General features: G+C 44.1%; 1 protein-coding gene across 3 annotated transcripts in view; it reads left to right on the top strand.

The window, feature by feature from the left end:
- fars2 (phenylalanyl-tRNA synthetase 2, mitochondrial) overlaps positions 1–14,790 on the top strand; it is a 101,525-nt gene extending 86,735 nt beyond the window's left edge. For all 3 annotated transcript variants that reach the window (XM_036124864.1, XM_036124863.1, XM_036124861.1), the window contains one exon: positions 13,790–14,790. In XM_036124864.1, coding sequence (XP_035980757.1) covers positions 13,790–13,928 — 139 coding nt within the window. In that variant the 3' untranslated portion in view covers positions 13,929–14,790. The remainder of the gene's footprint in view (positions 1–13,789) is intronic.
- Positions 14,791–16,547: the final 1,757 nt, after the last annotated feature.

The following is a 16,547-nucleotide window of genomic DNA, read 5'->3' as shown; positions in this document are numbered from 1 at the left end:
TCAGAGGTTTTCTCCTCTTCAGACCATACTCTGAACCAGAGGGAGGGTTGTTGGTGAAATTGCCAGCAGTTCAGCAGGTTCTGAACTATCTGGACCGGCCCGTCTATGGTTCTGATTCTGGTGCTCATTTTGACCTTCAGCAGCTCGTCTTCATCACATCTGGATGAGTCGATGCATTGAGCTGCTGGCGTCTGATTGGCCGATTGACTTCCTGTTTAGAAGCTGAATCCCGGGCCGTACCTGCGGTGGCGCACCTGGAGCGTCTGGTCTTTGCTGCTGCGCTACAGCAGGAGGACGAAATGAGAGCAGACTGATGAAAGTTAAGCAGAGCGGCTCTTTAGGGACGTGAGGCAGGATGAAGAGCAGAGAAAGCAGAGAAAGCAGAGAAAGCAGAGAAAGAGGATCCGATGGTCCTCCCAGACCGTTTAGGCTGAAGCCTCATGAATCCTTAACGAGCTCAGACCCAAACGCCGATACGGTGATGGGATCTGTGGGAGTGGGTTTATGTGTTCCCTCCTGTGACAGACAGGGTTCCCTACTACAGTGACAGATCGGTTAATAATTCACAGCGCTCCTCCTCTTCCTCACTCCTCCTTCAGTCTCTCCGGAGGAGGAAGAGCAGGATGCCTCGAGGGGAGAGGGAAGCTGAGGGATCCGTCTCTCCTGGAATCCACTTTAATGCTGCTCCGTGCCCTTTGTGTCGCCACCCGTCCATCATTCCAGACTGAAGAGGACATTTTACCAGGCGTCCTGCTTCACTCTGATCCCATCTGTTCATCCGTCTTCCCCACCAGAACCTGGATCTTCAGCAGAGATCCCTCAGCCAGTTAATCAGCTAACAGAGGTGCTAATAAACCACCCAGACACCCAGTCAGTGAGAAAATAAACGTATTAGTAACGCTAGAACCTTCCAGGTGGAGACCAGGGAGGATTCTGGTGATCCGTGGACGAGTCCTGTCAGAGACGGGGCCTCATCGGCACTTCTGATGTCTCACTAACGTTAAAATAAGATACTAGACAAACTCTGACCACAGTTCAGGTGTTTTTCTCTGCATCTGAACGATAAAAGCCACTCAGACGTTTTTGGTAAACGAGGCCCAGTCTGCTCCCTCATGGTGGCCTAGAACCTCTGCAGAACCTGAACCAGATGATCTCAGTACCAGAGAAAAGTTTAAAATAATAGACTAATAACTTCTTTTATTAGCTCAAAGCATTAGGAGCTTTGAGCTGGAGCCCTGTGAGGAAGCTGGTCTGCTGGTCTACAGCTGAAACGTACCTGTTCAGGTGATTTAAAGCAGCTGAGCAGCAGCACTAATGATCAGGAAGCTCTTCCTCTGAGCGGCAGCTGCTGGACAAACATGACCGTGTCCCACTTTCACGGAGCAGAGGGACCCATCCGGCCGTGACGTCCCCGCTCTCCCGCTCTGACTTCAGCCGCGGCTGTTTTTACGCACATTTCTGCTTTCATGAGCGGATTAAAGCCGAATGAGAGCAGCTCTGTGCGTGGCGATGACGCCGCGTTGAGGTCAGCATTCCACGTCTTCTGTTGGATTTCGTCTGACAGTAAACTCACGCAGAGGATGAATAAATAAATAAAAGCCTGGGTAAATCAAACAAATTCAGCTGGCGGATAGACGAACGGCTGCCTCCCTGTGAAGCCGGCCTTTCGTCTGCAAAGTGACGGCGGCTGTCTTCTCTGCCGGGTTGTTTATTCGGCTTTTTTTTGGGCGCGCAGACGGCTCGGCGGCCCGGGAGAGCTGCCTATGATCTATTAATACATGTGCATGAATTAGTCAGAGACGCTCGGCAGCGGTTAGCCCCGCCCTTCAGGATATCTGCCTCCGGCCCGGCGGGCCCACCAGAACTCAGCCCAGAGTCTGGTGCCGCTGAAGGGCAGGAGGACAGAGGTAACGGAGATTAAACCCGGGCCAACCAAATGTTTATGAAATATCATTTCAGGTCAGCCAATTGATTCCAATGTTCAGATTTATTTACAGAATCTCTTCAGAAGTAAATCTGATTAAGTTTCTCTTTTATCAGCACATCATTACAGTAAAATGCCCAAATTATGTCTTGGGGACAAATAAAAATGCATTAAACTGTGCTTTTAAAACATAAAACCTTCATTTAAAGCAAAGCATTGAACCATTTTACTAAAACATCAGCTTTACTTCAGCTTTCCGAGGAATTGGGTCAACCAAATGTTTATGAACTCTCATGTCAGGTCAGTCTATTGATTCCAATGTTCAGATTTATTTACAGAATCTCTTCAGAAGTAAATCTGATATCAGCACATAATTATGGCAAAATGCCCAAATTATCTCTTAGAGACCGATAACAATGCATTGAACTGTGCTTTTGAAACATAACAGCATAAAACCTCCATTTAAAGCAAAACATTTTAATAAAATACCAGCTTTCCTTCAGCTTCCTGAGGAATTTCCTGCATGTGTTTAAATGATTGTGCAGGCCGAGCCGGAGTGTTAGATTGAGCAGACTTTAGGTATTCAGGCAGCTTCCACAGCAGATGGTGAGCACAGAAAGTAAAAGCTCCTTCAGCTTGGACTCCATCCTGGGAGAAGCTCAGTAAACCTGTTCCAGATGACCTGAGGGCGCCGCTCTCCAAGGTGCTGAAAAACATCAGATGCTTTTCAGTCCTTGACCGTCTCGTCCTGCGTGGACCCGTAGGAGGGGGGGCGCGGCGGCGCGGCGGTTTGAGGACAGGACTTTGTGGATGCTGCTGAGATCTCAGGCAGCACTGGTGATGAGCTGCAGCTGTCGGAGCTTTAACTAGCAGAACCTGTGAAGAAAACATCGACACAGCCTGCTGAAAAAACAGAGGCGTCTTCATGTCATGGCAGAACTCTGCTGATTCAGGCTCTGGCTGCAACCATGCCGGTTAACCAGATGGTTCTGATCCATAAACAGCTAGTCATACGTTAGTTAGCCCACTAACCAGCTAGTCAGTGACTCAGTCAGCCCCAACCAGTCACCCTGTAAACCAACCAATCAGCAAGTCAGCCTGTTCATCAGCCAGCCATTCGCCCTGTCAGCTAACCAACCAGTAGGTCAATCAGCTACAAATAAAAAGTCAAATAACGTGGCTATGCACTTTTAAAACGGATTCCAACATTTTAATTTTGTTACTCAATCTGTAATAAAATAATATTAAATGAGTATACATGGTAATGTGAATATAATATATCTGTTTTTTTATTTCCAATAAAATTACAGGTAGAAAATAATTGACACCTTGCTCAATAATGAATGGGAAATCTTTATTGTGATCAAACCCTTTTCTTTTTGACTGCTGTGCAGCTTTTTAATCTTTCCACTGGGATTATGATGGTTTTTATTTGGTGCTGATGCATCACGTTCAACCAGAAGAAAGATTAAACTAAAGTTATAAGCTCACTTTAAATCTAGATCTACCTTTTGGGTTTAATGGAGACAGTTCAGGCAAAATCCACTTTTCTACTCTTTAAATAAGTTTTCTTGTGCAGAAAAATGTAGAGGAGGTGAAGTGCCTCCTCTACATTTAAAGAGACGGCACCAAATTAAGTTGTTCTCAGATGCTCTTTAGAACAGGGATATAAAGGATAACATGGGGGTAAATTAATGAGGAATTCCGACAAAAACATTGCATTTCCACTTTATATGGACCACAACTGGATGATTTCAGTGTGTAAAGGGAGAATTAAAAAGCATTATATGTGTCCTTTAAATGAATGAGGTACTGTTGACATTTTAATTATTAAGGTTCCAAGTATACAGCCTGGAGGAACTCCACATGGGATTATTTGCTCACCTTTGTTTAGATATTACAGGTAATCATTTTCATTGTTAATTATAACGGAGATCCAACACACCACAACTGATTTTAATGCTGTTAAAACAGCTTAAACAGTCAAATATGTGACAACTACAGTCTGAACTCTGTGGTAGATATGAAATTTATATTTATAATAATTTTTCCAGGAAAAGAAATCTCATTGTGAGCCTTTAGATGCTAATCATTGTGGCATTTAGATTAATATTTTAAGGGGTTTAAGTAAACTTGTGTTGATTTTTTTCTGGAAAACGGTCAGCCTGAGGAGAAATTCTCATTGTCTGTAATTTCTCCAGTGTTGAAAACACGTTTAAGAAGGTTTGCATCAGGTCAGCGGTTCTCGTGACATTTAACAAGCGCATGAACTGATTTAAGTCACCTGTTTACATTTTCTCTGTTAGATTTTAACGCACAGATGAAGCTCAGTCAGTATTTCATAAATCATGCATAATATTCACAGGAAAAAGGCCAATAAACAACATTTGTGTCCTCTCAGACTGACGTGGACTGATGTTTTTCTTTCCCTTGATTATATTTGCATAAATTCTGCATTTGCCCGACAGCTTTGGATTAGAGTAATAAAAACATGAATTTATTGTTTTTTAGGACATGTCTACATGCTGGAAACACCAGAGGCAAAGTTGATGTTATTTATGTTCAGCCGGATGAGTAGGAGGTACGAAGCCCCTCATAGTATGGCGCATAATCAGAGAAACATTTATTCACACGCTCCTCTGAATACTGTGTGGCGTATTAATGACTGCTGGGATTCGTTCTTTATGTTTGTGTTCTCCGTCGGCGGTTCAAAACTCCTCTTCCTCCCATCCTCCATCACCTCCGTCTGACTGTCCGTCCCAATTAGGCAGGATCTAAGTGGTGAGATTAACGAGAGAGGAGAGCTCGGAGTTCACACTAGCGCACGTCGCAGCTGTCTAACAGAATACTAATTGATTTGGGCTGTGCTCTGGCCCAGGAGAGGCGCTGCATGAGGAAAGGAGGAGAGGCTTTGAAGGAGGAATTAGGTTTAGCTATTTGTTCAGCATCTGTCCGGATGACGATGGAGACGAGAGCAAGAATATCGACTGCAATCAACTTATGGGATCTGGGAAAAAAGGCGCTGAGGCAGAGGAAGAGACGTGAATCAGAGCTGGTTAAAAGGTTTAGAGCTCTAGAAGACGGGGTGGATATTTTCTGTTTATTAAGATTCACTCAAGATTAAACAGACGTGTCTGTGAAATATGGATTTGACTTCAGTTTTGAAGTCATTTCTCTCCTTATTGGGCTTTCAGACAAACGTTTATTCACCCTAAAGTCCTTCTTTTAGGAGTCAGCTGCAGCTTTAGATCTTTAGTCCGGGTCTCAGACTGCAGACGTGACCCTCGGCCTTGGCGGCGCAGCCAGACGGCTGAACTAGCCACTGGCCTGCAGTCAGATCTCTGCTGAGGAGCTCAGACTGGAGTCAGGGCGAGTTGAAGCAGCGCTGCTGCTAAAAGCTGCAGGACGCCGGGCCTGCAGGACTGGAGAGTTTAGAGTTTAGAGATTAGCCCAGCGGTAAACTTTGTGACTCCACTGATCCACCAATCACTTCCATTCATTAATTAATCAACCGTCCATCCATCCAGCCGTGTTTATATGCATCCATCACACCTGAGCACTAACTAGTTACAGTTACTCAGTTACATTTACTTCAGTAACTTTTTGAACAAAATGTACTTTACTGAGCTCTACTTTTACTTCAGTCATATTATTACTGTTGAGTAAAATCTACTCACTGTGAGTAACTTCATTAAAAAAAGATCAGATTAGGGCTGGACGATATAAAAAAGCAGATCCATAAAATAGAAATCATATCGATCGATATCAATAATTATCAACAAAGTCAAAACATAGATTTTAAGTGCAGCCCTGGCCATTTTATGCTGTTGCTTAGCAACCTGTTTTTAGATAAAGACACAAACACTGTATTCAAACTCAACCCTTTATTCAATCAACTTTTTACCAAAACTACAAGTTTTTAAAAACGCAAAAGAATGTGTGCTCTCTGAACTCTGTGAAGGGGGCGGAGCTTGGTTCCTGGGTCTGCGTTGTGATTGGTTGGGAGGATGTAATGATGTAATATTAACCTACATGGTTAGAATGCATAAGGAAGGAAAACTGTTATTCTATTGAACTTTTTATTGACCCTTTTTTCTATTATGGAAATACATCCATATATATATTGTCATTGATCAGAGAGAAAAAAAACCTTAAAAAAAAACATATTTATACACAATCTTTGTACCTTATTTTTATGTTATTTTAATGTTATTTTCTATCCTCTGAGATTATTGAGCCATTAGGAGGTCAGATGAACGTTCAGTAAACAGTAGATATGGTTACAGTACTTTGCACTGTTCTAACATTCTGTGTATACATTAATTAAGTATCGCTTTCAAGTTTAATGTTGAAGACAAGATTTAGAAACATGTTTCTTCTGCCTTATTCTTAGTATATTTTTTTATTTAAAATACCTGATTTTTCATAGAACCTTATATTTTTGTCTATCTGATTACGTCATTTTTAAATTCTAAATGATCAGCTGTTATGATTAATTACTCAGCACTTTAGTCGCCTTCTCACTGAATACTTTTTTACTTTTACTTGAGTAAAATATGTTGAAATAGCGCTGCTACTACTTCAGTACTTTAGCCTGAGGAACGGAGGAGTGTGCTGGTGCCAGTTTTCAAGGCAAGCCAAGGCAAGGCAAATTTATTTATATAGCACAATTCAGTACAAGACAATACAAAGTGCTTTACATGATTAAGATATACCAAAATAATAAAATGTAGATAGAAAATAGAATAAAAGCAAGTAGGGATAGAATGTAGTAACAAAAAAAGAACATTAAAAACAGTAAAACTGTTTAACTAGAACAGTCAAAGGCAATTTTAAACAGATGTGTTTTTAATCTTGATTTAAAAGAACTCAGGCTTTCAGCACTTTTACAGTTTTCTGGAAGTTTGTTCCAGATAAATGGAGCATAGGAACTAAATGCTGCTTCTCCATGTCTGGTTCTGGTTCTAGGTATGCAGAGCAGACTGGAGCCAGAAGACCTGAGTGGTCTGGAAGGTTGATACACTGATAACAAGTCTGTGATGTATTTAGGTGCTAAGCCATTTAAGGATTTATAGACTAACAGAAGTATTTTAAAGTCTATTCTCTGAGATACAGGGAGCCAGTGTAAGGACTTTAGAACTGGGGTTATGTGCTCTACTTTCTTAGTCTTAGTGAGGACGCGGGCAGCAGCGTTCTGGATCAGCTGCAGCTGTCTAATCCACTTTTTAGGCAGACCTGTGAAAACACCGTTGCAGTAATCAATTCTACTAAATATAAACGCATGGATTAGTTTTTCCAGTTCCTGCTGAGACATCAGTCCTTTAATCCTAGAAATGTTCTTCCGGTGATAGAAAGCTGACCTTGTAATTGTCTTTAGATGCTTTTGAAGGTTCAGGTCTGAGTCCATCACTACACCCAGATTTCGGGCCTGATTGGTGGTTTTTAGCTGAAGCGACTGAAGCTGTGTGCTAACTTTTGATCTCTCCTCTGTTGGTCCAAATATTATTACTTCTGTTTTGTTTTTATTCAATTAAAGAAAATTTTGGCACATCCATGCATTGATTTCTTCTAGGCATTTACTCAGTGCCTGAATTGGTTCATAGTCACCTGGTGACATGGTGATGTAGAGCTGTGTGTCGTCTGCATAGTTATGGTAGCTGATGTTGTTATTTTTTATTATCTGGGCTAGAGGGAGCATGTAGATCTAGAACAGGAGGAACCCAGGATGGACCCTTGGAGAACCCCACATGTGATTTTTGTCATCTCTGATGTAAAGTTACCTACTGATACAAAAAAGTCCTTTAAGTAGGATTTAAACCAGTGGAGAGCTGTACCAGAGAGGCCGACCCAGTTCTCCAGGCGTTCTAACAGAATGGAGAGATCGACAGTATGAAATGCTGCACTGAGGTCCAATAGAACCAGCACGGTGGTTCTTCCACAGTCTGTATTTCTATGGATGTCATCAAACACCTTGATCAGGGCGGTCTCTGTACTGTGGTGAGGAAACCTGACTGGAAAACATCAAAGCGGCTGGTCGTTGTTAAGAAGGTGTTTAATTGTTGAAACTCAGCTTTTTCTATAATCTACTGATAAAGGAGGTTTGAGATGGGCCTGTAGTTCTGGAGTAGAAGTTTGTCTAAATTGTTCTTTTTCAGCAGTGGTTTGATAATTGCTGTTTTTAGGGACTGGGGGAAAACACCTGACAGAAGGGACGCGTTTATTATCTGAGTCAAATCAGACGCTATGACAGGCAGAACGTTCTTAAAGAAAGCTGCGGGGAGAACATCAAGGCAGCTTGAGGAGGAACTTAGCTGCTGAATGATCTGCTCTAAGCTTTTGGAGTTTATTTGGCTGAATTGGGACATTTGGTCAAAATCAATTCTGGTAGAGGAATAAAGATGAGTTATAGGAAAGAGAAGTGGAAGCTAGGCAGAGGTCAGAAGTGATCAGTAGGACATTTCCTGACCAGGAAAGGTGCTTCAGACGCTGCATTAGCTTTGAGGAGGACGATGAAGAAGAGCAGAATGGGAACTGCGTGGTGTTTTAGGTCTAAAACTGTTTAAAACTCGTCTGACATGTGAAACCAGTTTCTGTTCAGCTGAACTTAAACAGCAGAGAGGCTCAAAGAGCCGATGTTCTGTAGCTTCATGGAGTCGGCATTTAGAAAAACATTAATATGATAATATAATAATTAAATCTTTCCAGGTTTTCTGGTAGCAGGAAGGAAATGAGATGCAGGTGTTTGTCACCTGCATCAGCATCAGCGCTCGGCTTGTTCTGTCTGCTGATCTCAGATCAGCGTCTGCAGATATTTCATCAGAAGTCTGATTGTCACAGCAGAGCTGAGAGGCTTTGTGTCTCTTTCCTTCAGTGGAAAGATGAAAGGAAATGAGCATCAAACAGCAGCGTGACGGTGACGATGATGATGATGATGATGGTGATGATGAGGAGGAGGAAGAGCAGCTTCATCCTGCCTCGCCTTCTTGTTCCAACTTTCTTCTCCTCCTGAAAGGCTTTTACAGGATCAGATCTCGGTGTCTCTCTGTCTGCATGTGAAGGCAGCGCGGTGCTTTCAAGGTCGCTGGCAGCTGTGGGGGCTCCCCGCTTCTATCGATCTACCCCCCCCCCCCCCCCCCCCCCCAGCTCTCCTCTTTCAGGCTGGTCCACATAGCGGCTCCTGGCCTCCCCGATGAAACGCTACACTCCCCTCCATCCCTCCATCCTCCCTCCCTCCATCTGCTGAAGTTCCTCCTCAGACTAATTGTTTTTTTTTTGGGGGGGGGGGGGTCGCCTCCTCTCCTCCTCTGACCTTGATGGAGCTCTCCTCTCTCCTCTGATCAGGATATTAACGAGCGTTCTCTGTGTGGCTGACGCTCGGCGGCGTGGCCGTCCTGCGGGGAGCAGATCATCTTCTCTGCAGATGAACGTTTGGGTCTGAACCTCCAGAAGCTCGTCTCCTGGTGCCCCCCCCCCCATACGTCTCCTTCCCTGCCTCCTCTTATCCCCCTCCAGCCCCCCCCCCCCCCACGTCTCCTGACTAGCCGAGGCCTCACCTGGAGCCGCTCAGCTACCAGAACCAGAACTGATCCAGGGAGACACTGTGATTCCTTCTGCTGCGTTACTAATTAAACGTCTTTAACGCAGGAGGCCTGATTGCATCTAATGATGGCGCTGGTCTGGTCCTGGTGAACCGGGCCTGCTGATGCTGCCGTTGTTTTCCAGCTGGTAACCAAAGTCACGGTGGGGACGGCACTCTGCACAGGAATGTGCTGCATGCCTCATGCAGGAGGAGTTGGTGCAGACAGGAATGTTTCCAGCAGAGCAATTACTCCTCCAGAGAAGCTGCTGCAGCGATTAAAGCAGAACTTCAGGAGACGCCGGCGCTCACCTCGCCGTTTGTGCTCAGAAATAGCTGCGAGTGTCACACAGGAGGTTCTGCCTGTTTCATTATCGCTGTTAGGTAATTTGGTTTTAATCATTTCTCCGTCTCGCTCCGCAGCCACAGCAGCTCTCTGATTGGCTGCGCCGCGGACGCCTCGTCTGGAAACGCGTTTTAATACCGGGACAAATGAACCGATATGATTCTGGTGTATTTACAGCAGGCAGCAGGGTTACCTGGTCCTCCTGCCTCACGGTTTAACTGCGTTTGTCAGCGAGAAGACGCAGCATCCTGCAGGAGAGGCCATAGCTTCACGTTCCGTCACAAACCTCAGCAGGAGACGCTGAAACGAACACCAAGACGAGTGAAACTGATGCACGACTCCCAGAGTCTGCTGCCGTTTGTCTCTCTGCTCTGAACGTCTACAGACAAACATCTTCAGCCTTTATTCCTTAGAAAACAGAGAACAGTTAATCAGAGAACATCAGTTTTCACGTCCAGCTCTGGGCTTTGACTAGGCCGTTCTGACCCCTGACTCTGCTCTGATCCATCCCATAATGCATCTGGCTGTTCAGGGCGGTTCTCCTGCTGGAAGGTGAACCTCCACCCTGGTCTCAGGTCTCCTGCAGGATCGTCCCACAGCATGATGCTGCCACCACCGTGTGTCTCTGTGGAGACGGTGTGTTCAGGGCTGTCCAACATGTGGCCCGGGGGCCATTTCAGGCCCCTGGGAGGATTTTACACGGCCCCCGACCTTATCTCAACAGGATATGCAGACTGACTCTTTTATTTTTTTATCAGGGTAAGATTTGACAAAAATATTAAAATCTTAACATTAAATTTATTTTGTCTTTTTTTAGCCACTTTCTTCCGTTATTTCATCAACAAACCTCCAGAATGATACATATTCTGTTCTTGTTGATGAGAAAAGACTAAAACATTTTTTTAGACCCACAAAAAATGAAACAATGTGAGTAAATCATTCTTTTAAAAAGGCAAATAAGTGAGACCCTTTTTATGTTTTAGCCCCACAATGACTAAGTCAGTTCTCTTCAATATATCTGACTGTTATTTTATACATTTTTGTACTTTTAAATTCATAGAATAGTTTTTGGATTCATAATTGGACAAAGAAATGTAATCTGGTTGCACACGTGTTTTTACCTTAGCACATTTTGGTCCACTCCCCAGGTTTAGGGTATAAGCTCCTGTGGTGTTGCATGAAGGCCAAAGAGTCTAAAATCATCCGGTCTGGGCGGACCACCTTGCTCCACGTGTTTTCTGTCCACTCTGTGTGATAAACTGTAAGCAGCAATCCTGTGGCCTTTTTAGCAGTTCAGCAATCTCCCCACTGTCTCCTAAAGCCCAGATTCTTTCAGATTGCTCCTCATGAGCAGCAGAGGTTTTCTGCAGCTGTAGTTTGTTCCTCATCTGCCGGGGTTCTCACGCAGCCTTGAAAAATCAGAAATTAGGCTTATTTTTCTCAGTTTTTGTGAGATTTTCTGAAGAGTTTCTGAAATTAGATGCCTTTTGAAAATCGCTGTATACTTTTACGTGTGTTTTAAATTCCATAGGGACAAAGCCTTCATGATTTCTGCTATAGTTTCTGGTTAGCTCTCCTTTAATATTTAGCCCTGAGGTAAAAATTTTATTCAGCAGCAGTTTAGTTTTTGAGTTACTGACTCGGCAGCCACAGGTTCAGGGGAATAATGAGCCTCTCTTACACACCAGATGAAATATCAAGATCATAAAACCCAAATACTGCAGGAGACTATTGATCTCCAGATATGAAGATGAAATAATTTCATTATGAGGATTTTTGATTCCTACTAAAACTGTTTACTGTATGAATAATGTAACATGTGCATAATTATGGCACATTTACTCTGCCCGGTGTGTGTGTGTGTAAAGTTTACAGGTGTCAGTGTATTGATATCTCACCCCCCACCCCACCAGCTACGTGGGCTGGATAATGGAGACATCAATTATTAAACTATAAGACACTCTATCTCATGAAATACTATTCACTCCGTGTGTGTGCGCTTGTATATGATGTGTAATTGCGTTTGTGTCTCTCCGTTTCTGTGCAGCCAGACTCTCTCTCTGACATTTCCACCAAATGTACTGATGTTCAATTATTCATCAGCCGCCGAGCGAGGGCGAGCGACACCCAGGATGAATGGGGAGAGAGAGGGAGAGATCATGTTGTATTTTGTTATTGTAGGTTTAACGTGTCGTAAGGCATTTTGTCAACGGTGGGTGGGGGGGGGGGGGGGGGGTAGGAACTGGGGTGGCATGCAAAAGGCCAAGATGAAGAGGATGAAAAGCTGAATCAGAGGAGGAAGAGGAGGGTGAGGTTAGGACAGCTAGAGATGAGGAAGAGTAAACAGGAAGGATGAAGAGCTGCAGGATGCATCAGGGATTCACAGGAAATAGTTGGTGGAGCTGATTTAAAGACACGCCTAGTGTTCAGTTAATGTCCTGAAACTTCCTTCAGAGCTGAGGTCGGACCTCTGGAGACACTTTCCCACTTGATGCTAATCTTCATCAGCTCCTAAACCAGTCCTCCTCCATGCAGCTGTAGCTCTGAGGTGAACCATTCAGAGTTAACCATCTTCTTCTTTATACGCCGTCGTTAGGTTTAAAGTCCTCTCCTGGCTCCTCTCACCGTACTTCTTCACAGCGTGGCTAATCTCTGTCTGGTCTGACCACCAAGCCTTTCTCCAGAAGACATTTGTCCTGTCCGTGGGGGTAGCTGCACATTTCAGCCAACCTTAAATGTCTCTGCTAGCCGGGGCCGATTCTCTGGGGTCTGCAGTGATGTAAAACTCACTAATCGATAAAAGCAACATCTATGCCGACGACACCCTGATTTAAACTGTCCATCTTTATTAACTAAAGTCAAGAGTATTTTCCTGTGAGTCATAATTATGTAATTATTCAGTTCATTTTCTGACTATCCTTCAAAGTTATTCCACATTTAGATGCATTTCAGGCCAAAAAGATGTTTTTATTTTAGCCAGAGAACATCCTACTGCAACAGATAAACGTCCTACTCAAGGTTTACAGACTGAAGAGTAGCTTACAGTAAATTTAGTCTGTAATCTCATAATCTCTACCAATGCTATGTTAGGAGTGTGTTTAATATAAACGGTGCATTAGATGGTCTTCTCCTCTCTAGCATGTTAGTCCTCAGGCTTAGTCCATTATACATAATGGATGGTGGAAACCTAAAGTCAAGCTTCAGGCATCCCTCACTGTCTTACCATCTGGGCACACTCAAGACAATATGTAAATTTAATTTCCAAATACTCCAAGTTTGTCATTAAATGAGAAAAATATATTTGTAGAGGGAAAAGTAACGCACCCGGTAATGACGCAGCAGAACACTGTGAAGTCCGCCTCTTTGTTCCAGGATTAAAAACATTCATCAGAAGCAACACACAGGACAAAATAATTTCCTCACATTTAGATGTAATTGGTGTCTTTCAAAAAGCAAACGTATCTGACTGTATGGGAAACAAAAAGACAGCAGCTTAAATAGTAATAGAGTTTTGAATTGTAGTGGATCTCTGTTAAGATGCCGCTGAGACCAGATGATGTTTCACTTCTTGGCTTGAAGCTGTGACCCTTTAAGCTAACAGCCGCTACAAAGAACAAAGAAAATCTACGTAACATTATCCTAAACTAAATGTTAGCATGAAACAGGATGCTAACAGCCTATTTTTATAAACTCAACCTAAAGTGAAAACCGTTGCTATAAAATGTAAGAAAAGCTAAGCTTGAATCACAGGAACCCAACAGCATCAAAATATAATAACAATACTAACATAAAAATCTTAACATTAGCTTCAAAATACCTAATGTTTGCCTAACTCTGGTTTGCACGACTCTTTTAATGCCGACCTGTAAAGACCCGTTTCTGCTAAACGAAAGAGGAGAACGTTGAGTTTGAAGCTAATCGTCTGATTGTTTCTGTGTTCCAGGACCGGGCGGCGGAGTCACTGCTACCGCATCGTCTACCGCCACATGGAGCGAACTCTGACCCAGCAGGAGGTCCGTCGGGTCCACGATCAAATCGAGCGCGCGGCCGAGACGGAGCTGGGCGTCCAGGGCCGATACTGACTCAGGCGCACAGATTTACAGTCTGCAGAGGTCCCGACACGCCGCCGGAGCTGTTAAGCAGATTCATCACGTCTCTGTAGCTGTGGCTTTTTGCCGCAGGGAGAACGGAGTTCAATGCAGGCGTCACACCTTTGATGCTGCTGCTGCCGGCGGTTCACACGCTGCAGCGGCACTTCGTCATCCTCAGCCTTAAACGTGTGAATCTGACGTGTGTCACCTTTAATTTCCAAAAACATCTTCTGCGCGTTGGGCACCAGCATCTGTCGGGGTGTGTGGGTACGTCCGTCTATCCATGGATCTGCACAGAACAACGGCTCCATGGATGGACGCCAGCATTCATGTCCCTGTCTTCACTTCCTGTTTCTGTTTTATTTGATGTGAAATTCCCGTTAAAATCTTTACTGGGTCCAGCGAGCTTCAACAGAACCGTGGCTGTTCTCCATTAGAGGCAACCTTCTGCTCCACATACAGATGTGAGGAGGAGAGCATTTGGATCTGAGTCTCCAGACCAAACCCAGGAATGGTTTAAGCAGTCAGAACCTGAACCGGTCCTGGTTCCTCTTAAAGAACCACACACGGACCTGACTGGATCCCAGAAAAGCACAGGAGGTGAAATCTCAGACGTTCCTCTCCTTTCAGGTTCCATAAAATTTTTTTTTTTTTTTTTTTAAACGCTAAATTATGTAAAATGGTGCCGCCTGCAGAACCTGTTATGGACAGAAAGCTTTTGCACTTTGGACTGTCGCCACATTCGTGAAGACAGACATGTTCATCAGAAATGTTTTTGGAAATTATTTTTTTTTTAACGTTAACTAAAGACTGTTGGGTGTAAAAGTTAAACATAATAAAAAGTTACAGTGACCTGGTTGTATAAGTTAATTTACCTTTTGATTCAGTTCCAGCATTCAAGTTCACACCTGGCAAGGCCATCGTTTGCACACAGGTTACCAAAGATTAAAAGGATCCACTTTAAAAAGGTATCAATCAGGAGAAGAAGACTAAAATGTTTTCAGGCATCATAATAATACTATAGAGCAGGTTTGGTGAAAGCAAACTGGGCCTTTATGTCATCAAAGAGCATTGAAACACGGTGGTGGCAGCATCATGCTGAGGGGTTCCTGTTATTCCTCGACATATTTTGTTACCATTTTTCTGTCATTTTCATGGTGAACCTACGGCACACGAATCTTGAATGATTGTTCTGCAGCTTAGCAAAGCGCAGCTGGATAAAAGAAACTGACCCATCCGCCCAACATCATCTTGCTCCAGATGGAAATAAAACAGCATCTAATAAACAGAAATCCGTTTTCCTTTTGAACAATGAGCTCATTAAACATTCAGGGATTGTGTTTCTTCCTGTCACTTTCTCCACCGCATTAGTCTGAGACGCAGCCCCAAAAGTCTGCCCATGATTAGTTTTTTAATTTCTAAATAAATTAGAGTAACAATAAAAAGCGTCCCTGACAGCACAGCTGCTGGGAGGCCACACCAACAATAATTAGTTGTCTTAGTTTGACAACTCTGTGAAAATCCGTCTCCTGCATCTCTTCTTTAACTTTGTTTCCTCAGATTTGCCTGTAAGTAAAACGTCTGCGGCGCCGTCGGGTCGCGTAACGAGCTGGAACCGGCGGGAGGTTGTCGGGTGGATGTGGGCGGACCAAACCAGCAGCAGGGTTCCCCTCCACCTTCCTCCCAGCGGCTCAGGAGACAACAAGCCTGTCAGAGCAGACGCCGGCGCTGACAGGCTTTCATTTAAGCTTTCCTAAAAAAGCTTCTTCAGAAAGCCGAGCCTGGATCTGATCAACCTTCTCCTCACTTCTGGCTTCTTTGGTTTTCCGTAGCCAGGCTTTCCGCCGCGGTTCTCCTCCAGCTGCATGTCTTCAGCTCGGCCGCTCCAGCTTTATGTGAATTCAGCTCTGAGATCATGTGTTTAATGACGTGATTTAGAGAAAACCAGAGAGAAACATCGTCTGCCATCAACAACCTGCTGTTTGAGCGTCGCTTATTTCACTTTATTTTCAGCGTTCCGTTGAGATAAATCTTGAAGTGTTTGCTGTAGTTACGTTTGTGAGACCAGATGAAAATAATAAAACCTTCTAGATACAGTTTGTGCGTTTCTGTTTGACTAATATTTTGAAGAGTAACGCGCCAGGATCGGACTTCCAGAACCTCTGCCTGTATCTGCTAAACCTCAGCGGTCCAAACGGGGCGTCCTGCAGGTGGAGGACGTCAGAGCTCCCATGCAGGAACTTCTTTGTGCCGAGGACATGGAGAGTCTGAAGAGGAAGTCCTGACCGGCCGGGTTCTTGTTGAATACACAGCAGTGAGGCCCTGGACCATGTATGGGCCCTTGGCATGGCTCAGGGTCCACTCAGTGGCTGCGAGGTGAACAGGCCCAAAGCTTGTTTGGTTTTTCCAAACCCGGTTCTGTGCATCTCTGGACAGGATGTTGCTGATGAGGGACCCAAACTGAACACTGCATCTTGTTTCGTACAGCAGTCGCTCCTCCAAAGGTCGTTAACTCCTTTATATCGGCGCTAACATTGGTCAGATGATTGAGGTTTCTGAGGTCAGCCGCTGATTGCTACGTTTCCTTTTCAGCGTTAAATGAACAGTACA

This window comes from Fundulus heteroclitus, chromosome 21 (assembly GCF_011125445.2).
Source record: "Fundulus heteroclitus isolate FHET01 chromosome 21, MU-UCD_Fhet_4.1, whole genome shotgun sequence".
Classification (NCBI taxonomy): Eukaryota; Metazoa; Chordata; class Actinopteri; order Cyprinodontiformes; family Fundulidae; genus Fundulus; species Fundulus heteroclitus.
The sequence above is the reverse complement of the archived record's forward strand: the minus strand, read 5'-3'. Positions and strand labels throughout refer to the sequence as shown.